This window comes from Oncorhynchus masou, chromosome 33 (genome assembly GCF_036934945.1).
Source record: "Oncorhynchus masou masou isolate Uvic2021 chromosome 33, UVic_Omas_1.1, whole genome shotgun sequence".
Lineage (NCBI taxonomy): Eukaryota > Metazoa > Chordata > Actinopteri > Salmoniformes > Salmonidae > Oncorhynchus > Oncorhynchus masou.
In genome coordinates, this window is record NC_088244.1 from 32,215,226 (window position 1) to 32,240,912 (window position 25,687).

Here is a 25,687-nt window from a genome sequence, read left to right on the forward strand (position 1 = left end):
TTCGGTAGTACAGTCGCTGTCAGGTTGTAAAACAAACAAACACATATATTCTCTCACCAGGGGCCTGTTGCACAAAAGTAGAATTAAGACATCCGGGATAAATGACTCAGCTGAGCTCAATGAAGCCAAAACATGTGCGTCCAGGCTTAATTGGTTGCACAAAGACCAAGCCAGGATGAGCAGACACGGATTCATTAAGCCAGGTGAAACCAATCCTGGATAGGTGCGCGCTCACGGCTCACTCAAATAGACCCCGCCACAGATCACAGATTAACTGATTTACCATGGCAACTAGAGCCGCGTACTTTTCCCCGTCGGAAGCACAAATCCTCATGGAGGCATACGAGGAGGTAAAATATATAATTAAGAAGAAAGGCAACACCGCCACAGTGATAAAGCAAAGAGAAAAAGCGTGGCAAAGTATTGCAGACCGCCTGAATGCGTAAGTAGTGCACAATTACACACTCACCGCTCCGCTGAAACATCACAATTACAATTCAAATATTTAATTCACATCTCCAAAAATGCAGTTGTACTGTAATTATGAAACGGTTAAATTTTCAATTGAAATGCACTGCAGATATGAGTGAAATTGTGTAAAGTAACTCCATCACACTGTATAAAGCTATGATAATTTTTTTGATATTTTTACTGAAAACAAGACAAAAATACCAAGTATTTTTTTGCAGTGTGACTCCATTAAATGTGTGTGTGTGTGTGTGTGTGTGTGTAGATTAAACATGAACGGGCCAAAACGGACATGGCAGCAGGTCAAAATCAAATACAAGAACATTCTGCAGAATGGTATGGTCCCTGACTAATATTTAACAAAGCACAAGCATATATTGTACCCAGAAGGTGCCTGCTCACACATTGTCTGTACTGTTTTAGCAGTGAAAAAGAATACCCACAGACAAGGCACGGGTGGTGGGTCACCAAAGGCTGACCTTACCCCAGCAGAGGACATGGCCTTGGAGCTAAATAAAGGCAGGCCCGTCTTAGAGGGGATCCCTGGGGGAAAGAGACGAGCATAGGTTCCTCCCAAGATGCCACCCGCTTCATTCAAGGTATGTCCTTCCATCTCTACATGGGATACAACCACATTCATATTGAATCAATTTGGACTGTCTGACTTTGGTTTACCTATTGCCTTGCAGTGTCTGGCAGCACTGTGTTCCTGTTAGAGCCACCAGCACAAGCACCAGACGATGCTGATCCAGTGAGTACTCCATCAAAGGCATACTGTAGGCCTGGCATGTCTTGTCTACTAGCTTCAATATGAATCCGATTAAATGTGATAGGGTGAAGGCCCCAGTGCAGCAGCAACAGCACATGATGGAGACGATGATGAGGAGGAGACCATCTCTCTGGATTCCAGAAGGCATGAGGTATCATGTTAAGACTGTGAAAGTACTATTTACTCTACAATGGTGAGGAGTCCTCATCAAAATCAAAAAATCTAATTTATTTTACAGGACCCAGATGCTATACAGTGGGAAAACCAGCCTGGCAACATAGTGCGTATTAATAAAAGGACACCACATCCTGCCAAATTCCAGCTGCGCTAATTGCATTGTGTTCACAGAGCTCACAAGCTATCAGAAAGTTGTATGGCAACCACCTCCGGCGCCAAATAGAACTGGCAGACATAGACATTCAGTACAAGAAGAAAAAGATGGAAAATCTTGCACTGGAGTCCGAAATAAAAAAGAGGACAATTAGGAAACTGGACCTTGAAATAAAAAAACTTGAGAGGGAGGTGAGATATGCCTTCAATGTACACTGTATGCTAACTGTAACACAAATGTATTAATCATTATTTTCTTTCCTCCCCCAGCTCCAAGAAGATGACACAGCTCAAAATAAAAATTAGGTATATTCTCGTAAAGTCAAGTGAGCCATGACATATGAGCTCTTATTGTGAGCACACAGGACGGTGGCATCTTTCTAAGGTTTGTTTTTATTTTCCCAGCAATCAGTACAACCAAGTCATCGTTATAAGGCATCGCCCTCTTTTGCCCACCCCCCCAGCACCAGGTGTGGCCACTAGCCTATATGAAGGCCCAAAATTGTGTGTTCCTTTCTGCTCTGACAATGGCATGCCCATTCGTGCGAGATGTGGTGGATGAAGAAGCACTTGTGCTGAGGAGAGCCTTCAGGCGAGAAAGGGTCTTCAGGGACCGGTTGGACCCACTGGCCTCCCCTGATGACCATCTATATGAAAGATACAGGTTTTCTGCAGATGGCATCAGGTATCTATGCAGACTACTGGGTCCCAGGATTAAGCACCGCACTGCACGGAGCCATGCACTGAGCGTGGAGCAAATGGTTTGTGTGGCCTTGCGCTTTTTTGCTAGTGGAGCCTTCCTGTACTCAGTGGGGGATGCAGAACAGCTGAACAAGGCCACAATTTGCCGCACAATAAGGAGTGTGTGTCTGGCTATCAAAGCATTAGCAGATGTCTTCATCTCCTTCCCTGGCCACAGAAGACTCTGTGACATCAAAGAGGAGTTCTATAGGATTGCAGGTAAGGGGATCTACAAATTACAGGACAACTGTTAACACATAGTAGGATACTCATTACTTTGTGTGACAGGTTTCCCCAATGTCATTGGTGCAGTGGACTGCACACACATAAGGATAAAAGCCCCCTCAGGTGCCCATGAGGCCGATTTTGTGAATAGGAAATCCTTTCACAGCATTAATGTTCAGGTGAACATAACTTTTTGATATTGTCCATTGACGAACACTGCATTGCCAGTGATGTGCATTGATTGGTGTAATATTCCTCATCTTATGATTTCAGATGGTCTGCAATGCTGACTGTGTGATCAGCAATGTTGTGGCAAAATGGCCTGGCTCAGTCCATGACTCCAGAATCTTTCGGGCCTCTGAAATCTATCAGTGCCTATCACAAGGTAAGCCACACAACCCCTATTTATAACCATCATGGCTTTGTCAAGAATATCACTGTGTTTATGAGGTAGTAATGATGAGATTTTGTGTTGACAGGTGAATTCTCTGGTGTGTTGCTGGGAGACAGGGGGTATGGCTGCCAGCCTTTTCTCCTGACACCTTTCACAGACCCCCAGGAAGCACAGCAGGCCTACAACCATGCCCATGCCAGGACCAGGGCCAGAGTTGAAATGACCTTTGGCCTCCTGAAGGCACGCTTTCACTGCCTTCACAAATTATGGGTCAGCCCTGTTAGGGCATGTGATATTACTGTGGCTTGTGCTGTCCTCCACAATGTGGCCTGCCTGAGGAAGGAGAGGGCCCCCAGAGTGCCACCAGCCATGGACTGGGACAATCCGGCAATCTTCCCTGATGACGACAGTGGTCGGCTGCTGAGGGACAAATATGTGTTGAATTATTTTAGTTAGTATGTGTGCTTTCAATTTTGGTTAAATATGTCCTGCGGTGGCAGAGGAATTTGGGTTTTTTTGGGTTCGTTTTTTGACGAATTTGGCCTCTTATGATGTTTGTGCGGTATACTGTGTGTAATACAAGGCTGCAGGGAGGCTACTGCATCCATTCATTTGTCTGTTCAGTTGATGTGTATGGATTTGTCCTGCATTTATTTTAGTGTGCAGACATGCAGGGTGTGTTATATACAGACCTTTGAATGTGTATGTATCATTTTGTATAATATGCTTGGATTCTGTGCTTTCCATCTTGTAGAGTCACTGTGACTTCAGTTTCGAAAGGAGCTGATGGTTTACCTGCTTTGTTTTGTCCTTATTCAATAAAGGAACATAATGTTACACATTGTGTTTTTATATTCATATGGAATGTGTATTTGTTTATATGACAGAGTACTAGGGCCACACTGAAGAAAAAGGATAAAGTCATACATTTATGAGGCTGGTTCTTTCTGCAGAAAAGCTACATATTGTTTTTACAGTTTTGATACTTATGACAATGTGATACTTAATATTCTGGCACATCAGCATGTCTTTGTTTATGAAACCATACTGAAGTACAATTTCACGAAATGCCCCACATCTGTCATTTTAACAACTGTCCTCCTTTAAAACAACTGGTTACAATATTATGACTTGTGTTTTTTTCCCCTCTGTGGCCCTAATATTCTATCATTTTATATATAGCCTTATAGTCTATGGGAAACTGTAAATTATCTAATGATAGCCACATCATCTAAAAATCATTTTTTTTATCCAAAATCATTGAAATTAATGATCACAAACGTTTAAATAATAACAGTGGGTCTAGTTATATGTGATAACAATGTATAGTGAGCAGTGAAATAACTATTGGTTTCTATTTGTGGTGACTGCTGACTGACATTAGGGATGAGATTAAATAGATCCTGGAATTTAGCCTGGTCTGGAGCAGGCTAGCTCCACAGAATAAATCTCCATGGTAATTTATACCATAACATATCCTCCTGCCCCCTATCCATTTTTAGTGCAACCGGATTACGGATCAATTGAGCCAGGATCACCAAGATATCCTGGCTTAATCCCTTATCCTAGTTTTGTGCAACAGGCCCCGGGAATCCAACCCGGGCCGCTGCGGTGAAAACGCCGAATCCTAACCACTAGACCACCAAGAAAATTGGTAACTTTTAAATAACTATTATTGTGTCTTTCTTCTTCATGATGACATTATTGAGGGAATGACATTTGATAATTTATAGGATTTGTTACAATAGTCTGTGATTCCAATCATCTTATAAACATTGAAAAGAAAAAGTCAGATAATAACATGTTGACATTATGTTCTGCTTTCACAGTTAGGATTCATTCCAAAATACGAAATTCCACCCACGCTGTGGAAGACCAAATTAAAACAGTGAATCAATCAGTAGGCTACTGGGTTAAAGTTCGGTTATTCGTGTTTGGGACAGCTGCAGATTCTGTATGACGTGTCTGTCAAGAGCATTGCAATTGATTGCAAATCATGTTTTGTGCTTGCCCAGCCTAGACGAGACCGAACATGTTAAACGTACATACGAAAAATGTATTCGGTATGATTACATAGGTTGGTCGGGATGGACGGAAGGCGTGCGTGCATATAACGCGAAGTCTAACATGTGTTTGACTTTCATCAAGGAAATTCAGTAGGCTACTGGGTTAAAGTTCGGTTATTCGTGTTTGGGACAGCTGCAGATTCTGTATGACGTGTCTGTCAAGAGCATTGCAATTGATTGCAAATCATGTTTTGTGCTTGCCCAGCCTAGACGAGACGTAACATGTTAAACGTACATACGAAAAATGTATTCGGTATGATTACATAGGTTGGTCGGGATGGACGGAAGGCGTGCGTGCATATAACGCGAAGTCTAACAACCCAAAGGTTGTGTTTGACTTTCATCAAGGACAATTCTCGCTAATGAGCAACTTCTTACAACTTTTAGCTTTAAAAAAACAACAACTACTTAGCATGTTAGCTAACCCTACCCCTAAACCCTTTAGCCTCCTAACCCCTAACCTTAATATCCCCTTAACCCTGACTTTAGCCCTAATCATTACCGTAACCTCTATCCTAGTTTACATTATCCATATAGGTAAAGTTAGCCACAACATACTGGTACTCATAACTTGTTATACATTTAGCAAATTCGTAACATATTGTACACATAGTAATTCGTAACATATCATAAGAATTGTAATATGTAACATATCATACGAAATGGATGATGGATATCCACAAATTAGTACACACAATTCGAAAAGTAATTGTTCTAATTTCAGAACAGATTTACGTTTACTATGTTACGTCTACTCCTGAGTCCAGGTTGGTTTCCTTGGAAACGTAGGCCTAAACGTGCCCTAACCCCACCCATGAGCAGCTCGTCCAGGATGCGTCACAGCGCCCACTGTATAAAGTTACCTGCTTGTCCCTAGTCATTATTCTACACTGAGCACACCAGAAATAATTTGAAGTTTTCTATTCGAGAACATACCACAAATGGGCAAGAGTAGTCGTTTAGTATTGCCAAAAGACCCACCGCCTTTGGTGTTTTTCAACATTATTCAACGCCAAATAAAAAGGTAAGATTGATTTGATTGCTTTTAGAAAAGGCAAAAAATATTCGCCCAGCTTGAATGGCAATTGAATATGCTTGGCTACTTGCCCAGATAACAATGGACAATGTGTGTCCAAGCATATGTTTACCTACACTAAATATATTTGATTTATTGTCCTGGCACAAATTATTTAAAAAAAGATTCCACATTGCCTTTAACAATGAAGGCTAATAGCCTTAAAATAGTGAAATCAGAATGGGTGGGATTCTCTTCCTACCAGCTTTGTATCCTATCTGATTCTGATCAACAAAGAGGAACATCAAAGAATTCTCTAATTTGTTGAATAATTGTTGCCTTGACTGCTGATATTGTATAGTCTCTTTGCATCTACATTTTGTCTCAATGGTCTGTTTTATCATACACTTGCCAGTGTTGGTCTCTTATTTTTCTGCACATAAGGTGTGATTGGCAATGCACATTCACATATCCAATAGTGCCTGATGGCAGTAAGTATTTTTTTCCCCACTGTGTAAAGGGGATTGGTTTATCCTTGATATTTTGTGACTGCCTATCTAGCACAGACATACATTACCCTGACAATCCCTAGCCAGTAACCATCTGGACTGAACTTCTGCCCTGACTGGACCTGACAAATCTGATTTAGCTAATGGCAATGTAGTTTGTTTGGGGAGTAAAACCATATGTTTAGCATGTTTCATTCCACTGCAGTTTTGAGAAGAGTTGTGCATCCTGTATAGTCCTGCTTTCTGAGTGTCTTAGTCAGTACTTTTTTTTAAAGAGGTACTGTAGCTCCTCACACAAAGTTTTGATCCCTGTGACTCACCTAGCCTGTGCACTTTCCTGGCTAGGTGCCTGGAAGTTGGAACATTATACCTGCAGACCCAGGTCCCAGACAGCCCACTTATTTGCAGATCATGGTGTGGAAATCACTTTGCACAGCTGTTGGTCTCTATCACACCCCTCAGACTGAGGGCGAAGCCAACAGTGATATCAGAGAGGCTCAAGGGGTCAGGAGCATGGGAAGTGAAAATGCACGTTTGCCTATAATAGGCTAATGACGGGCTTCTGTGACTGGATGACAAACCAGAATTTGTCACTCAGGCATGTTTCTAACTCACTTTGGATGAAGTTGAATATAGACCTGTTCTCTGTGGTGTTGCAAAATGCTGTGAATGGGTTGCAGGCTGATTTTTGAAATGGGTCTTTCCACAAAGACAAATCTGTACAAAAGCCTATGTTGAGGCTGTTGCATTATGGCACATGTAATGACATCTAGCAGCATCCATAGCAATATTATTTGGCTCATCCCAGTATCACTTGCCTCTGCTTGCATGGTTCCTGTCTCCACACTCCTAATATCCCCTTCTCTCTTCCCTAGGTTTTCCATCTCTGAGCGGAGTTAAAGAGAATGGCATCTATTCCGTCCACTGGCTCTCTCATCGCCACCCATGATTACTATAGAAGGCGCATAGGCTCCACTTCTAGCAACAGCTCCTGTGGCAGTTCTGAGTACGCTGGCGAAGTCATTCCACACCCCCCAGGTACAGACCAGTTTCTCGCACTCTGAAGAGTTCTTCATAAGAACATTATCTCGCATTCGGTCTCTAAAGTTTCCTTTTGTTTTCTCTTCCTCAGGTCTGCAGAGACAGGACTCTGGTCACTGGTGGTCTTCTTTCTTCTTCCCAAACAAACAGAACCAGCCTGGCAGCATGATTGGCTCTGAACAGAAGTGAGTTCCTTAATCCAAGAGTCACACAAATGGATGAAAACCATGCGTAGTTTAAATGTTTCATTTGTCCTTTGTAAGATGTCTCACCTTAAGTAACCGGTTAATTGTTTTTCTGTACCTCTTTAGCTAACCAATATTTCTTATTGCAGGAGTGGAACGTACACAGTGACCAACGGGCAGGTGGAGTGTATCGCCAGGGAGATGGTGTTGAAGAAGCAACTCAGTAGGCAACTCAGTGAAAGCAGTAACTCTGGGAAGGTGGAACAAGGGAGCCCACCACCCTCCTAATTCCATCTCTTCTCCAACACCCCACACCTTGAGTTTAGTTGGAGATTGAGGCAACAGATTTTACAACATTTTAGTGATTGAGGCTGCTTTTCCTCCCTCTGTGTTTATATTTTTTTATTAAAGACAAAAGGATTTCTCTATCATGCTTTTTGCTGTTGAATAAATCAAATCTTGCAATGAATACTTTCTTAATTGTATTCCCTAATCAAGTGACTAAGTCCCTAAATATTTGTTTGTCTATAACTATAGACACTGTACCAGTCAAGTTTGGACACCTACTCAGTGCAAGAGGTGTCACTACAGTCCTTGGTTCGAATCCAGGCTGTATCACATCTGGCTGTGATTGGGAGTCCCATAGGGCAGTGCACAATTTGCCCTGGGTAGGCTGTTATTGTAAATAAGAATTGGTTCAATATTTTTTTTTAATCCAGGGTTTTGAAATAACACATGGAAAGACTAAACCACATAAGTGTTGAATTTGTTGAATTATATTTGAGATTTTTCAAAGAGGCCACCCTTTGCCTTGACAGCTTTTCACACTCTTGGCATTCTTAACCAGCTTCATGCCTTTAAGTTGTGGAATTTCTTTCCTCAATGCATTTGAGCCAATCAGTTGTGTTGACAAGGTAAGGGTGGTATGCAGACGAGAGCCCACTTGGGGGAAAGCCGGAAGAACTCAAACAGCACCAGTTCATTCTCCAAAAATTTCAAGAACTTTGAAAGTTAAGTGCAGTCGCAAAAACTGTTCAGATGAGCCTGCGCGAATCAGGTCTTCATGGTCAAATTGCTGCAAAGAAACCAATAAACTTGCTTGGGCCAAGAAACACGATCAATGGACATTAGACTGGAAATCTGTTCTTTGGTCTGAGTCCAAATTTTAGATTTTTGGTTCCAACTGCCATGTCTTTGTGAGATGCAGAGTAGGTGAATGGATGATCACGTGTGCTGTGCTAGTGAACTTGTCGGTGATTTATTTAGAATTACTTTCATTTCATGGTTTTGATGTTTTCACTATTCTACAATGTAGAAATAGTAAAATAAAGAAACCCTGGAGTAGGTGTCCAAACTTGGCTGATACTGTTTATATCATAACTACGTGTGTATATATAGTTTATACACACTTTAAAATGCAATCATATCAAGATAAGGGTAGAAGTTATTGAGTAGTAATTAAGTTCGTGATGAAAGTGTCATAACTTTTATAACGAGTAAATATTAACTCAGCCACTATACTGAACTTGAAAAGTGTCCATGGCTATGATGGAGGACAGACAGATTTGAGAATGAACCGTTCTGGTGTCCACACTATGTAACCAGATAACAGTAATGATAATAATCCCCAAAACTCCATTGTCAGTTTTGTTCATGACAATACTGATGAGTGTAGTGTCTGTTTTATAACATGCTGCCAGCCACTGTTAATGCAATTAAGCTGATTAGGCTGCAATATGATTAGTAACAGCTAATTGGTAAAGACGATGGCTTACGCTTATATAATACAGTACACCTGTTCTGAAATATAGGTCAACCACCCGTGGAACATTCTGTGTTGCTGCAGAGTCATTCACATTGTTTTTCAGTCTCTTAGGGCATAAAAGGGAATGTACACTGTATAATTATACAGACTTTCTATGATCTCAACACATTGGTGGAGTCAGCACATGAAAATATCAACAAGGACACAATAAAATACACTTTCAGGATTGTTAATTATAGCATGGAACAAATGTGAATACTAATGTCTTTCACAAAAGAGACCTGTAGACATAAGCCTCATTTATACCTGGTTCTAACATGAATCTTTTGTCCTGATCTTTTCCACATTCTGAGTGGCGCAGTGGTCTAAGGCACTGCATTGCATTGCTAGCTGTGCCACTAGAGATTCTGGGTTCGAGTCCAGGCTCTGTCGCAGTATTGTCTTGGTTAGGAGAGGGTTTGGCCGGCAGGGATATCCTTGTCCCATCGCTCACTAGCGACTCCAGTGCCTGTCTGGGTTAGGGGAAGGTTTGGCCAACAGGGATATCCTTGTCGCGTCGTGCATTAGTGACTTCTGTGGTGGGCTGGGCGCAGTGCATGCTGACACGATCGCCAGGTGTACTGTGTATCCTCTGACACACTGGTGCGGTTGGGTTGTGTTTCAGAGAACTCACTGCTCTCAACCTCTGCCTCTCCTGAGTCATACGGTAGTTGCAGCGACAAGACTGTAACTACCAATTGGATACCACGAAATTGGGGAACTAAACATGTTCCACTCTCTACAGACATGAGAATCTCTCATCCAGCATGCTCTCTGAACATGAAGTTGAGGGTTAGGGTTGAACTGGGATGTGGACATAAAACGAGGGTTAGATTTAGGGTTGAGGCTAAAGACAAGGTCAGAATATCCCCCCCTTTAATATTAAACAAGTATTAAGAGTGGGGAGGAACACAGTGTTTGTGGCCAGAGCCACCATGTTCAGTAGGCCAGGGTTAACGTGTTAGTCTATTTCTGATCAGCAGCATGCAGGGAGAACGTGTACACACTGGGATCATGTTTGCAGACTGTGCGCTGTTCCAATAGTTCCAATAGCACATGTTCCAATAGGAACTTCCATGTTAACACAGTGTTCCCTGAAGTGTTCAGTAATGCTCAGCACTGTTATGTGTCAACAACAACAGTCTCCTGGCAGTAAAGTATCGCTCAGGTGACCGCCACACGTTTCTGGTCAACACTGAAGCAGAAAGATCAAAGGCATAAACTCTGGAGAATAAGATAGTGTTATAATACAAATAATACATAATAAGTTAGTATAAGTTAATAAGTTAGAAATAATAAGTTAGTTACTGTTATAGTACAGTTATAATGCAACCCCACTGAGCTTTAGAGGTGTGATAAATTGCCGCATGTGAAGCAAGAGAGAGGGAAACCCAGCTTGTGCTCCTGGCACGGTACTCTCTTGGCCTGTCAAGGTAGGACATAGCTCTCCCTCCAACTGGATGCTTATACATTTCCATAAATGTGCCCAGATTGTGAAATAGCTTTTGCCTTTTGTTCCCAGCCAGAAGCATGTAAACCTGCAACCAATCCTTCTTCAATGAAGCCATTGCTAAGGCCTGCATTCAAACCGAAGAGGCCACAAGGGAGATTGTCAGATTGAAATGGACTGCAATTGAAGGAAAATCGCATTGGTATTATTTCTTCACATGATGCAGAACACTCTCAGTTCTTTGGAATGAGTGCACTATAATAACTTTACACTCACACACTCACTTAGTCACAGATATTGTCCAATATCTTCCATGTTAGGACTGAGGTCATTCTCTCAACACACATGCTATTAGCAGCTAAGTATGGGCATAAACATCACCTTTAACATACATTAAGCCCATAGAAAATCCCACAGTTTTGCAGTCAGCTCTGTTACTGTCAGCGAACCGTGGTCCTATGCTGCTCCCATGTGAATGTTATTGGTTGATCGCTGAAGTTTAAATGGATGGCTGCTTGCAATCTCCATGCTGTTGCTTTCTGGCTCATTGCTGATCTCTTGTGGACTTAGGCTGTCACTGCAGTCTTTTACATAGCGGTACACTGTCCGAAGACCCCCTAAGAAAAGAGACATTTACTCTGTTCCCTCGTTTTCAAGTGTTGTTCGATGGGCTTGCATCTTATGACATCATCATTCTACTAGCTACTTGAGCCTGATGAACTGAAAATGCATTCTTCTCTCTGTGTCATCAGCACGATAGGTTGAGTACTGCACACTCTAGACATATTTGAGGACTTGGGAGGAGTCTTTGTGTAGCATACACTAGCTCATTTAAAAAAAAAGTGATTGGCAATGCAAAGGTAAAAATGTGACAGAGTATGGACATATCTTTATAACTGTGTTGGACGCTGTGGATATAGACACATTTAAGAGGTGCAGCAGCTCAGATAGTGACATTGAACATGATTATGTACTACTGCATCCGTATCCTGGTCATTCTGTGAATATATATTGACACAAAGAGACTGAAGAGGCACCATGGCAACAGAGAAGAGCTTGTGGAGCATGTCTATCCACAAGGCTACTCCATCTCTCCCATACATTCTCTGCTCTCCACCCCCAATCAAAGAAAGCAATTCAAGTAGCCAAGTTTCGGGTTTGATAGCGCATCACACTGTTTTATTCAGTTACTGACATCTCAGAAGAGAGCCTTGCAATGCTGCTGTTGGTAACCAACATTTTTTACCGTAGCGTTGACGTTACACTGAAAAAAAGCGCTATTTCAAAACAAACACAAGTCCCTCATCAATAGTGATATGTCAGAGGCAGAGAATATCTTGTCTGGGCGGCTTTGCATGAAACAAACGACAATTTTTCTGCCTTTTCTTTTGTCTTTTTAGTCGCTTCACATATATCAATAAATATTTATACCTATAAACACTTTTCAAAAAAATCTAAATATTCAGTCACAGGTACTGGAAAAGGCTCCACTTTTAGATCACAATGATTAATGTACAAAACAATGATACACGTTTCATATAAATGTCATGGTAATAGGTAGAGAATCTCTGCTGTCATCAGCAAAGATCATAATGGATAAAAAATCAACTCAGAGATTCAGCGTTTCCTGAGGTTCCTGTGTTCCCCCTTGAGGACCAGGAGAGGGGGAATGGCTTTTACATCACATCACAGAGGAGCTGTTACGAAAGGTCAAAGTGTACCTTATAACAGCCAGGAAATGTGATCACAATAGAATCATCCTAAAATGATTGCCTGCCACTATGTTCCAACTACTGCACACATGTTCTATTATTCAGTGTTTTGTGTTTCTCAGTAATTGAGTTAAATGCTAATGAATCAATTGCGCACCAGGTGCTATGAGCTGCTATCAGCATGTTAAAGAGGGCTATTCAGCAGAGGGGGAAAACTGATAGGTTATCTGCAATCCTTCAGTGGGGGATCCGTGTATCATTATGCTACTGATAAATCTCAGACAGAGGTAGGCTATTCATGGTGCACTTTGAACTGGCGTGACACTCCCTCTCACTCCAGAATCCCTATAGGGCTATCAGCCATCATCAGATATCAACCCCATCCTGGTTGTCTTAGTCTATCCTCACTTTGGCCATGTGAATGTCATCTGACCTGACCACCATTCAAAGCAGTCACACCTGTCTGCATTTGATGCAATGCACTAAAGACATGTCTGAGTAAATATAAACAGGCGGGGTAGGGTGAGAAAGTAACATGGACGAAAAGTAAAAGTCTTTTGAAAAATCTGTACATGTAAACATCACACTTTCACTGAGTCCAAAAAACCAGAAGGAAAAAATACAAAGCGTCACATTGGTATACAGGAAATTACACCCCCGCACAGAACTGCAGTCTCTGGCCAATGCAGGAGAAGTAACAAAGAAAGTAATATCAAGAACAATATACGTTTTTACAAAGCACCACAAACTGATAAGTTAAAACAGGCAAGGGTTGAAACGGCGTAGATTTTTCTGGAACAGTGCTGTACCCCACAGAAAAACGATGTAGATTTCAAATGTTTCTTTTACAGCCCTTTGAACAGTTATACAAACATCTGACCACATCAGCAATGCACAAGCTACTAGGGCTTTTACGCTCAGTTTTTTTTTTTAAATCAAACATCTATACATTACATTGTCCTGCCTATGCAAAGAGAAATCCCACTGGCCACTAAAATGTGTCTACAAATGGTTGTGTTTTCATTGGTCACAGTAGCTGCAGCACACATCAAATGTAGCTCGTAGTCTTAAGACAAATTAAGAAGAGAAAGTTATCTCTTCCTTTTTTTGAACACACAAAGCAAAGTGATGCATTAGTTAAACGTGGATATGAATAGAATTAAGATCAACCCGGCATCAGTAAAATAATGAAGTGTAGATAGTCGTTTCCTGATGGCTGTTGGAAATGATGGCTGGCCAAAAGTAGACAAGGGGCAAATGGAGGTGGAGGAGACACGGAAGACATTTAAGAGTATTGGGACAGAGCCCCAGGTAGCGATCAAGTTGATTGATAAAGTCTATCCAAAGGAGTCTATCCAAATTAACCCGAGTTCAAATGTGTGGACGCCTGAGCCTTCCTTGATTTTTCAAAATAACAGTTTGTAAAGCCTGAATAGTTTGGCTAAAATACAATTTCGGAAGTCTGATGTGTGCAAAATATAATGAGCTTTTAAAGCAGTACTTTACTTGTGTTGCTAGTAAAAATTCAGATTGAAGTAATTTAGTTTTTAAGACAATGAGATTGGATGAGTCTGGCTTGAGCCTTGCCATAAACTTTATAACCCAGTATTGTGCATTTTAAGAGTGCTTATGTGTTCCACATCAAATTATCCATACGATCAGGGGCGCAACTTTGGTTTTAGAAGTGGGTGGACATATCTTTTTTTATATATCTTTTTTATCCAGTTGGATAAACACTCCAAACAGTCTACCCGAACGCTGAGAGGCATCCTCATGGTCCTAAAGCACACCGTTGCCTCATTTTGTGTCACATTCCAATGATAAAACTGTGAGGGGGGCAAAAATGCCATTTCAGAACGTGTCCCCACCCCCCATCCCCAGTGAAAGTTGCACCCCTGCATACAATTATCAGTTGAGTGGACAAAAATATCTACATTTAAAACGATACAGACAACCAAAATGAAAAGCAAAACACACACTCATATCAGCTCTCATCATGTACCACCATCACCATCCCATTGTCAAGCACGTTTCGCTTAAATGTGTCAGTTGAATTTATGAATCAAGTATGATGTTCTGTAACAACGTCTGGTTACAAATATGTACCATGTTATTTCATCCTGAGCTGTAAAGTGCTTCCAAACTTGCAATAGATTATACATTTAAAATATAATAAAGCAGACCAATTATGTCATGGATGGTGACCATGAATAAGTTACAGATTATTCTGTGCATGTCATTTTAAACATAGACTGACCGGTTCTTGGATTGATCATCCCAGCAGTTGAGTTAATATATGTGCTGCTGACTTCAATCGTTTATGATAAATGACACTGAAATATATTCCTCTCTGGTATGAATGATCTGACAAATCCATAAGGTGCTGACCAGGTTGATTGCGTGAAATAACTGTTTTCTTTGCTTTCGAATGTTACGTTTACAGAGCAAACTGGTTTACAATGTCTTGTACAAAAGAGCGTTGAAACGGGCCACTCCACATCACTTCACACAACAAAACAGAAATCAAAAAACAACACACAGTAATGCTAACGTTCAACAACAATAACCAAAGTAGATAAATAGAATTCTTACAACACATTTCTTAGTGCTGAGTGCTCCACTGACTGGCCTGTCTGTGTATCTGTTTAGAGAAAGGATGTGCTCTGCTTATGGCTACGGTACTCTGTGCTGCCCCCCCACGTACAGCGCACACACCATAGCAAGAGATTGTGAGGGTAAACTGTGACACGATCACACATTTTCAAGATTGTCTTTTGCTACTTTTTTTTAAAAACAGTGTTGTGTTTGATAGCGCAACGTCTGTTGATGAGAAATGCAAAGACGGGTAGGAAAGAGGAGTTGAGGCAGAGAGGATATGGTGGGATTTGGAGGGATATCTTTTTCTATAGCAGGCCAACAGCTGTTACAAGGAGCGCAATGCATTCCTCATACAATTCCATGTCACGACCACGTGACGTTCACGAGACAAAGTTGGTACGCAACCACGTGCTGTTCATATCTCACTGACCTTAAAACAACACAAACTCTTACAAAACTCTTACAATTGGACTAGGAAATATTCTCATGTTTCAGATCATTCTGTGTCCTATTCACATTTGTCTGATTGGTGCCATTCAATGAAAGGCTTCAGTTATATTAGAGACAAAGAAGAGCAACGTTCAAAACAAAGAACAATGAAGCTACAGTGCTGCCATGGGATATTATTTCTTTCATTCCCCCTTCCATTTATACAGCATTCCTGATTGACAACTAACGTTGCTGCTCCCAGTGGAGCCTCACAAAGTATGGGATATTTTGTTTTTCAGCTTAGCTCATCACACTGAGACTGAAAGCATGGAGAGGAGGTAGAGGTACCACGAGAAGACCTCCTTTTGCACAAAGTCTCACAAAAAGCCATCATGACTATGTGGATATTGGCTTGACTTGCCAAAATGGTATATCCACGCATGCACATTTACTGATTATCTTCCATATTGCACCTTGTTCCACACTTTTCCCAGAAGCAGTAACCTTTCGCCTACGAACCAAAGCCTATAGGCTTGGAAACATTACAGTGCTTTACCCTACAGGTTTAGCATCCCTGTTTGCATACCTAAATCTTCAAACTTTAAAAACTACTGCTGAGATGAACAGATCAGTTACAGAAGGTCAAATCTGAAGCAGCAAAACATGTTTGACAATTACCTCCTCGGAGCTTAGAAAAGAGCATCCACTGAAGGAGGTGACTTCGAGGTGTTTCTGGGGAATGGATGAAGTGGGTAGGATGTAGGTTTGTTATGGGAATGGCAGAAGTTTACTGGGCACTAAGATCAGTGTGAAATGATGGATTGTATTCTTCTTTTAACTGTTTCTGCTCCTGTGATATATAAACTGTGAATGTGTACCATATATCTACCATCTGCTGTATATGGCCCAATTGTGCAATGCAGTTTTACTCTTATTCTTTACTTTGACTCTTTATTCAGTTGAGTGTATAGATGTCTGACTGTGTGTGGCTGAGGGTGATAGTGCAGACGGAGAGTCTGGTGGAGACGGCACGGTTCGGCCCGGTCGGGCCTGGTTCTGTTTCAGTTATGCTGCAGGATTAGGTTTTCCAGCTCATCTGCGGAGCGGAGCAGGAAGGCGGCAGACTCTCGATACCCGGCGATGAGCTGCCGCACCGCTGTGACCTCAGGGGGGCTGAGCTGAGCCGAGGCTCCTCCCCCGCCTCCACCCTGACCACCGTGACTGTTAGAACTGGAGGAAGAGGAGGAGGTGGGAGCCACAGACTTCATACTGAGATCAGTGGGACCTGGAGAGAGAAATGATGGTTTACTGTACATTTGATTACCCCATACAGTAAAGAAAGCACAAGATTATTGATATACACAGGGTCTATAGAAAATGTAACATTATTGATATACATTATAGGCAATAATTAATCACACTAATATAGATACAGGCACATACAAACACACATGGACAAACACATTACCATTGACTCTAGGTCTAGGAATATAGGAATTGGGTTAAAGCTAATTACCATTGGTCTGTGTGGTGGCACCGGTGGTCGGCAGGTTGTTGCCGATTGCCCCGTAACTGTGGAAGCTGTAGTTGAGGCCTCCGTTGGTACCGTTGGTGTAGACTGGGTCCTGGGTTTGGGACTGGGAGTAGGCTGAGGCAGCCAGGGAGAAGCCTGAGGGGGCCCCTGAGGCTGGGTCCCTGGAGCCGTTCTTATCAACAGTAGCAAGTTCCTCCTAGGGGAGTAGTTACAGTAGTTATTACACTGTACTTACAGGAAGATGAACATAGAAATTTGAACATGTAAAGTATAAGCAAGATACACAGTAAATGAATATACTGTAGCTACTTACAGATGTACTATCTTCATTTGTTCACTCTGTTGTCGCAGAGAATGTGCAAATTGTAGTGTACTCGTGGTTTAAAAAGGCTTCTAACGTTTGTAATGTCCACTTTAAAATGTCAGACTTTATGTATTCTAACAACAAAAAATGATCAACCCCTACAAAAATGTCCATTAAATTATAATCCAAATAATAATTCACATTTCCTGTTGCAGCAGGATTATATTCCTGCTGTGAGAAACTGGTGAAGTTAAGATAGAACATCTGTATTGCACATACTGGTAGTGATGTTACCAACTTTTCTGTAAATTGCAATTATTTGGCCCCTATGGCCTATTTATTGCCTTACCTCCCTAATCTTACTACATTTGCGCACACTGTATATAGATTTTTCAATTGTGTTTTTGACTGTACGTTTGTTTATCCCATGTGTAACTCTGTGTTGTTTGTGTCACACTGCTTTGCTTTTACTTGGCCATGTCGCAGTTGTAAATGAGATCTTGTTCTCAACTGGCCTACCTGGTTAAATAAATGTAAAATCTTTTTTTTTTAATTAAAATAAAAACTTTTCTGTAAATATTCCAGAATAACACACTCTTTATCTACTGTCATGGATAAACAAACACACAAATCAATACACTCGAAAATCACATTAATGAACGAATACACACTTGCTGTGAACACACACTCACAGGGCCTTGATAGACATCTAGTCGCATCCTCTTGGCAGCATTGCGTGTCTCACTTTCACAAGCAGCAGCAAGAATGTTCTCTGCCATGGCAGAGGTGAGGTGGGGAGGTGTGGGCCGTGTCTGACAGCACAGACAAAACAGAGACAGTGTTAAGGGTGTGCATTAGAACATTACTGTGCGAGTGAATTTAGTGAACATTTATGCATGTTCATGAAACGTGTACATTGGCAGATAAAAAAAGCATAGCTTTCTACAAATCCTGGCCGTCCAAGTCTCGAAAAACAATCAGAATGTGGAGGGGAACAGTGCCTACCTCAAAACCAACCTTCTTCAAACGGCGGCAGGACTTGAGGTAGGTGCGGATGCGCTTGCGGGAGCGCTCCTGGAACTCAGGGAACTGTCGGCTGCATGACTCGATGATGGCCTGGATCTTCTCCTTGGGCTGCTTGGAGATGGGCACCATGCGGTCCAGGTTCTCATCCACAAACAGACGAACAAACATCTGAGAAGGCAGAGATGGAGGGGGAAGGGAGGAGAGAGGGGAGGTTGGGGTGTAGAGGGGAGGAGACGGGAAGAGAGAGTTTATAAGGGAGACAAGAGAGGATGGGGGTGTAGAGGGGAGGAGAGGGAGAAGAGGGAGTTTATAAGGGAGATGGGAGGATGGGGGGTGTAAAGGGTAGAGAGAGGATGGGGGTGTAAATGGGACGAGAGAGGAGAAGTGGGTGTAGAGTAGGGGGAAGCAGGAGAGGGAGGTGTAAACGGGGGAAAAAGAGTCAAAGCAGAAAGGGGGAGCAGCCAGGGCGGTGGAGCATGAAATAGGGTGGAAAGAAAAGGAGAAGGGATAAAGAGGGGGGAGAGAAGAAAGAAGATATACTGAATACCAAAGATTTGAAGCATGTCATTTCACATTTTAACTCTGACATTCATATTCTTTAGAAAAAGATCAAACATGACTTCTTTGTTGATATTTGGGTTGCATAAAGACCAAATGCATTGCATAAAGGACAATTGCATTGCATAAAGGCCAATTGCTAAGTAATACAACCATTGAAGTCTATATTTACAAGTGACAGTTGTGATGGGACTCTTACATTGAAGGCTTTCAGCCTCTCTGGGTCCATTCCCTCTGCATCAGTGATCTTGTCACTGTCGTCATGGTCGTCGTGATCGTCATCATCATCATCAATGATCTGAGCACGCCCAGAGGTCAAGTCCTCAGCGCTCATGCTCAGTTCAGTCTTCACCGAGTCATAGCTTCCGGAGCTGTACTGAGGAGACTAAACGCAAACACACACACACAAAGACAAACACATACACATACACACATAGACACACACACACATATCGCTATTAAGGAAACAGTTGAGGACACAAAGCAATGTTCAAGTTCCCTATCAAAAGACCATATTCAAAAACCTTCGCTATCCTTACCTTGTTGCCGTAGTCTGGATTCCCGGGGCACTTCCTGGTGGAGTCAGTTGGGTAGGGCGTACCAACAGGGCTCCCCACAGGCAGCAATCTGTCGGTCAGATTGACTGGTTGCTGGTCCTCTGAGGAGGAAGAGGAGGAGGTGGTGGTGCTGAAGTCCAGGGGAGCACTCACCCCATTCTCAGTCACCTCCCTGTACGGAGTCAATCCATCTGGAGGGACAGCGCCCACAACCATCGCCTCCGGAGGGGTCAGGGCTGGCAGACCATGGCCGCTGCCACTCTCAGAGGAGTCATCATCTGTCAGAGAGAGCAGGAGAGAGAAAAACAGTAAAGAGATGGAAACACTGATGTAAAATCCACTGATGGAAACACCACTGATGGAAACACCACTGATGGAAACACCACTGATGGAAAATCCACTGATGGACACAAGACTGATGGAAACACCACTGATGTAAAATCCACTGATGGAAACACCACTGATGGAAACACCACTGATGGAAACACCACTGATGTAAAAATCCACTGATGGAAACATCACTGATGTAAAATCCACTGATGGAAACACCACTGATGGAAACACCACTGATGTAAAAATCCACTGATGGAAACATCACTGATGTAAAATCCACTGATGGAAACACCACTGATGGAAACAAGACTGATGGAAACACCACTGATGGAAAATCCACTGATGGAAACACCACTGATGTAAAATCCACTGATGGAAACACCACTGATGGAAACACCACTGATGTAAAATCCACTGATGGAAACACAACTGATGTAAAATCCACTGATGGAAACAAGACTGATGGAAAATCCACTGATGTAAAAATCCACTGATGGAAACACCACTGATGTAAAATCCACTGATGGAAAATCCACTGATGGAAACACCACTGATGTAAAATCCACTGATATAAAATCCACTGATGGAAACACCACTGATGGAAACACCGCTGATGGAAACACCACTGATGGAAAATCCACTGATGGAAACACCACTGATGGAAACACCACTGATGTGAAATCCACTGATATAAAATCCACTGATGGAAACACCACTGATGGAAACACCACTGATGGAAAATCCAGTGATGGAAACACCACTGATGGAAACAAGACTGATGGAAACACCACTGATGGAAACACCACTGATGGAAACAAGACTGATGGAAACACCACTGATGGAAACACCACTGATGGAAAATCCACTGATGGAAACACCACTGATGTAAAATCCACTGATATAAAATCCACTGATGAAAACACCACTGATGGAAACACCACTGATTGAAAATCCACTGATGGACACAAGACTGATGGAAACACCACTGATGTAAAATCCACTGATGGAAACACCACTGATGGACACACCACTGATGGAAACACCACTGATGTAAAAATCCACTGATGGAAAATCCACTGATGTAAAATCCACTGATGGAAACACCACTGATGGAAAATCCACTGATGGAAACACCACTGATGGAAAATCCACTGATGGAAACACCACTGATGGAAACACCACTGATGTAAAATCCACTGACGTAAAATCCACTGATGGAAACACCACTGATGGAAAATCCACTGATGGAAACACCACTGATGTAAAATCCGCTGATGGAAACACCACTGATGTAAAATCCACTGATGGAAACACCACTGATGGAAACACCACTGATGTAAAATCCACTGATATAAAATCCACTGATGGAAACACCACTGATGGAAACACCACTGATGGAAAATCCACTGATGGAAACACCACTGATGGAAACAAGACTGATGGAAACACCACTGATGGAAACACCACTGATGGAAAATCCACTGATGGAAACACCACTGATGTAAAATCCACTGATATAAAATCCACTGATGAAAACACCACTGATGGAAACACCACTGATGGAAAATCCACTGATGGACACAAGACTGATGGAAACACCACTGATGGAAAAATCCACTGATGGAAACACACCACTGATGTAAAATCCACTGATGGAAACACCACTGATGGAAAATCTACTGATGTAAACACCACTGATGGAAAATCCACTGATGGAAACACCACTGATGTAAAATCCACTGATGGAAACACCACTGATGTAAAATCCACTGATATAAAATCCACTGATGAAAACACCACTGATGGAAACACCACTGATGTAAAATCCACTGATGGAAACACAACTGATGTAAAATCCACTGATGGAAACACCACTGATGGAAAATCCACTGATGGAAACACCACTGATGGAAAATCCACTGATGGAAACACCACTGATGTAAAATCCACTGATATAAAATCCACTGATGAAAACACCACTGATGGAAACACCACTGATGGAAAATCCACTGATGGACACAAGACTGATGGAAACACCACTGATGGAAAAATCCACTGATGGAAACACACCACTGATGTAAAATCCACTGATGGAAACACCACTGATGGAAAATCCACTGATGTAAACACCACTGATGGAAAATCCACTGATGGAAACACCACTGATGTAAAATCCACTGATGGAAACACCACTGATGTAAAATCCACTGATATAAAATCCACTGATGAAAACACCACTGATGGAAACACCACTGATGTAAAATCCACTGATGGAAACACAACTGATGTAAAATCCACTGATGGAAACACCACTGATGGAAAATCCACTGATGGAAACACCACTGATGGAAAATCCACTGATGGAAACACCACTGATGTAAAATCCACTGATATAAAATCCACTGATGGAAACACCACTGATGGAAACACCACTGATGTAAAATCCACTGATGGAAACACCACTGATGTAAAATCCACTGATGGAAACACCACTGATGGAAACAAGACTGATGGAAACACCACTGATGGAAACACCACTGATGGAAACAAGACTGATGGAAACACCACTGATGGAAACACCACTGATGGAAAATCCACTGATGGAAAATCCACTGATGTAAAATCCACTGATATAAAATCCACTGATGAAAACACCACTGATGGAAACACCACTGATGTAAAATCCACTGATGGAAACACCACTGATGTAAAATCCACTGATGGAAACACCACTGATGTAAAATCCACTGATGGAAACACCACTGATGTAAAATCCACTGATATAAAATCCACTGATGGAAAATCCACTGATGGAAACACCACTGATGGAAAATCCACTGATGGAAACACCACTGATGTAAAATCCACTACTGGAAACACCACTGATATAAAATCCACTGATGGAAACACCACTGATGGAAACACCACTGATGGAAACACCACTGATGTAAAATCCACTGATGTAAACACCACTGATGTAAAATCCACTGATGGAAACACCACTGATGGAAACACCACTGATGTAAAATCCACTGATGGAAACACCACTGATGGAAACAAGACTGATGGAAACACCACTGATGGAAACACCACTGATGGAAACAAGACTGATGGAAACACCACTGATGGAAACACCACTGATGGAAAATCCACTGATGGAAACACCACTGATGGAAACACCACTGATGGAAAAACCACTGATGGACACAAGACTGATGGAAACACCACTGATGTAAAATCCACTGATGGAAACACCACTGATGGAAACACCACTGATGTAAAAATCCACTGATGGAAACACCACTGATGTAAAATCCACTGATGGAAACACCACTGATGGAAAATCCACTGATGGAAACACCACTGATGTAAAATCCACTGATATAAAATCCACTGATGAAGACACCACTGATGGAAAATCCACTGATGGAAACACCACTGATGGAAAATCCACTGATGGAAACACCACTGATGTAAAATCCACTGATGGAAACACCACTGATGTAAAATCCACTGATGTAAACACCACTGATGGAAACACCACTGATGTAAAATCCACTGATAGAAAATCCACTGATGGAAACACCACTGATGGAAACACCACTGATGGAAAATCCACTGATGGAAATACCACTGATGGAAACACCACTGATGGAAACACCACTGATGTAAAATCCACTGATATACAATCCACTAATGGAAACACCACTGATGGAAACACCACTGATGTAAAATCCACTGATGGAAACACCACTGATGTAAAAATCCACTGGTGTAAAATCCACTGATGGAAACACCACTGATGGTAACACCACTGATGGAAAATCCACTGATGGACACAAGACTGATGGAAACACCACTGATGTAAAATCCACTGATGGAAACACCACTGATGGAAACACCACTGATGGAATCCCCACTGATGGAAACACCACTGATGTAAAAATCCACTGATGGAATCACCACTGATGGAAACACCACTGATGTAAAATCCACTGATGGAAACACCACTGATGTAAAATCCACTGATGGAATCACCACTGATGGAAACACCACTGATGTAAAAATCCACTGATGGAAACACCACTGATGGAAACACCACTGTACCTATTCCCAGCAACGCAAGGTAGTATAATGATTTACAGATTTATGTTTAACTCAATTGAGTCTCAACAAATCCAGAGTTTACCATTCATTTAAAAAAATCTCACCATTACACCATTTTGAATGAAAATGCAAACAGACAAATCCTGCCAATAGAGTTTTTGCTAATGGTCCAAGCTAGGTTGGTGTGTTGAGACGATGCGCTGTGTGGCTGTTGTTTTTGATGGAGTAAATGTGTACATATTTTTGTTTGCTCAATCATTTCTCTCCTTAGTTGGGGGAGGGGTCGACATGCTATATGTTGTGCTGTCAGAGTGTTTGTATAGGAAGAGGGGGTATTGGGGTCAGCTGTCAGAGTGTTTGTATAAGAAGAGGGGGGTATTGGGGTCAGCTGTCAAACTAATAGGGGGTGCTTTTGCAGTGGAGGCTTGAGTTATGATGGAGGTTTCAAACGGGGGAAGGATGGAGATGGGGAGGGAGGGAGGAAGGGAGGAGGGGGAGAACATGATGGGATTGTGGGGGAGGACGTGATGGGGAAGAGGTGAAGGGGCGGAAACAGACCCTCACAAGGCTGGCATATGAAGTATGAGGGAACTGTATTGATGTGTGACAATAACACTGTTGGGGGTATGCTGTTAAACCACAAAGACAGCTGATTTCTACCACTCTAACCATCGCCTTTTCCCTAAGGCAGGGGGGACCATCAAAGTCTCCCTTTCCTACACTCAAATCTAAAAGGGCCCACTCACAGGGATTTCCATTGTTGTGCTGAGTCTGTGAGGCCTCGTATGTCTTTTTTCCATTGTGTTGACTACTAAGAATCCAGCCAGTACAAAATCTGTGACATTTTCTTGGAATACACTATTCAGTACAAACTGATAACCGGTTATCTATAGTGGATGTCCACTTTCCCTTCATGAGGTAGTCATGGATGGAGGTGGGGGTGGGTGGAGGCCCTTAGGCATTAGGGATTAAGGTTGGGTTGGGGTACTGAAACACTCTACATGAAGGGGGAGTTGGTTTGATTAGTACATTAATAACAGCACATGTTGCTGCCAATACTGTGAGTATATGCCCCCCCCCCTCCCACACACACACACACACACCTATTAATGTACACACCAACTCCAACTCATCCATTGCGTGTAAGCAGGAACATACTGCACACAAACACACAAGCACAAAAAGGCCAGCAGTTTACCGTCCTCCTCTTTGAGTGTAGTCTGTGGGCTTTGTATATTCTCTCCATTGGGGGGACTGAGCTCAGGGACAGGAGGGCGCTCAGCAGAGACCCACGTGGGCTCAGTCATATCCATGTCCTCACTGCTCACCGAACTGTCATCCTGAGGAGAGCGAGAGACAGAGAAATAGGAAGATTGAGACACTTATCAAGCTACGATTTCGTCCCTGAGGAGAAGTCTAGGAAAACTGAATAGGCTGCTGAAGAGAGCAGTAGACTGCACGAGGTAAATCACTCTCACTCAGGAAAACGAAGGCTAGACCAAAAAGCTTCCCCTTTGCCACTTTTCATTTGA

The 25,687-nt window shown here is 42.2% G+C and overlaps 3 protein-coding genes and 2 long non-coding RNA genes across 6 annotated transcripts in view; 4 read left to right on the forward strand and 1 right to left on the reverse strand.

Moving 5' to 3' along the window:
- The first annotated feature begins 61 nt into the window (after nucleotides 1–61).
- On the forward strand, nucleotides 62–1,009 carry LOC135527572 (uncharacterized). The gene is made up of 3 exons (XR_010453455.1): nucleotides 62–442; nucleotides 734–804; nucleotides 892–1,009. It is a non-coding gene; the product is annotated as an uncharacterized LOC135527572 (long non-coding RNA).
- A 5-nt stretch (nucleotides 1,010–1,014) lies between these two features.
- On the forward strand, nucleotides 1,015–1,401 carry LOC135527573 (uncharacterized). The gene is made up of 3 exons (XR_010453456.1): nucleotides 1,015–1,067; nucleotides 1,158–1,219; nucleotides 1,302–1,401. It is a non-coding gene; the product is annotated as an uncharacterized LOC135527573 (long non-coding RNA).
- Nucleotides 1,402–1,623: 222 nt separating this feature from the next.
- Nucleotides 1,624–3,764, forward strand: LOC135528290 (putative nuclease HARBI1). 2 transcript variants are annotated; one of them, XM_064957268.1, is made up of 5 exons: nucleotides 1,624–1,759; nucleotides 1,838–1,873; nucleotides 1,973–2,527; nucleotides 2,807–2,918; nucleotides 3,013–3,764. In XM_064957268.1, exons 3-5 carry the CDS (start codon nucleotides 2,459–2,461, stop codon nucleotides 3,381–3,383), a joined length of 552 nt encoding a protein of 183 aa, XP_064813340.1. In that variant the 5' UTR covers nucleotides 1,624–1,759; nucleotides 1,838–1,873; nucleotides 1,973–2,458; the 3' UTR covers nucleotides 3,384–3,764. The 2 variants fall into 2 exon arrangements, with proteins under 2 accessions (XP_064813340.1, XP_064813339.1); XM_064957267.1 differs by having other exon boundaries at nucleotides 1,838–2,527.
- A 2,086-nt stretch (nucleotides 3,765–5,850) lies between these two features.
- LOC135528291 (pancreatic progenitor cell differentiation and proliferation factor) lies at nucleotides 5,851–8,212 on the forward strand. The gene is made up of 4 exons (XM_064957269.1): nucleotides 5,851–6,017; nucleotides 7,393–7,555; nucleotides 7,650–7,743; nucleotides 7,893–8,212. The coding sequence occupies exons 2-4, from the start codon at nucleotides 7,423–7,425 to the stop codon at nucleotides 8,029–8,031; spliced, it is 366 nt and encodes a 121-aa protein (XP_064813341.1). The 5' UTR covers nucleotides 5,851–6,017; nucleotides 7,393–7,422; the 3' UTR covers nucleotides 8,032–8,212.
- Nucleotides 8,213–12,153: 3,941 nt separating this feature from the next.
- Nucleotides 12,154–25,687, reverse strand: part of LOC135528289 (nucleolar protein 4-like) — a 31,075-nt gene continuing 17,541 nt past the window's right edge. Inside the window, exons 5-11 of the mRNA XM_064957266.1 lie at nucleotides 25,354–25,495; nucleotides 19,698–19,993; nucleotides 19,358–19,543; nucleotides 18,580–18,768; nucleotides 18,267–18,386; nucleotides 17,253–17,466; nucleotides 12,154–17,021 (exon numbers count right to left, since the gene is read on the reverse strand). Coding sequence (XP_064813338.1) covers nucleotides 16,798–17,021; nucleotides 17,253–17,466; nucleotides 18,267–18,386; nucleotides 18,580–18,768; nucleotides 19,358–19,543; nucleotides 19,698–19,993; nucleotides 25,354–25,495 — 1,371 coding nt within the window. The 3' untranslated portion in view covers nucleotides 12,154–16,797. The remainder of the gene's footprint in view (nucleotides 17,022–17,252; nucleotides 17,467–18,266; nucleotides 18,387–18,579; nucleotides 18,769–19,357; nucleotides 19,544–19,697; nucleotides 19,994–25,353; nucleotides 25,496–25,687) is intronic.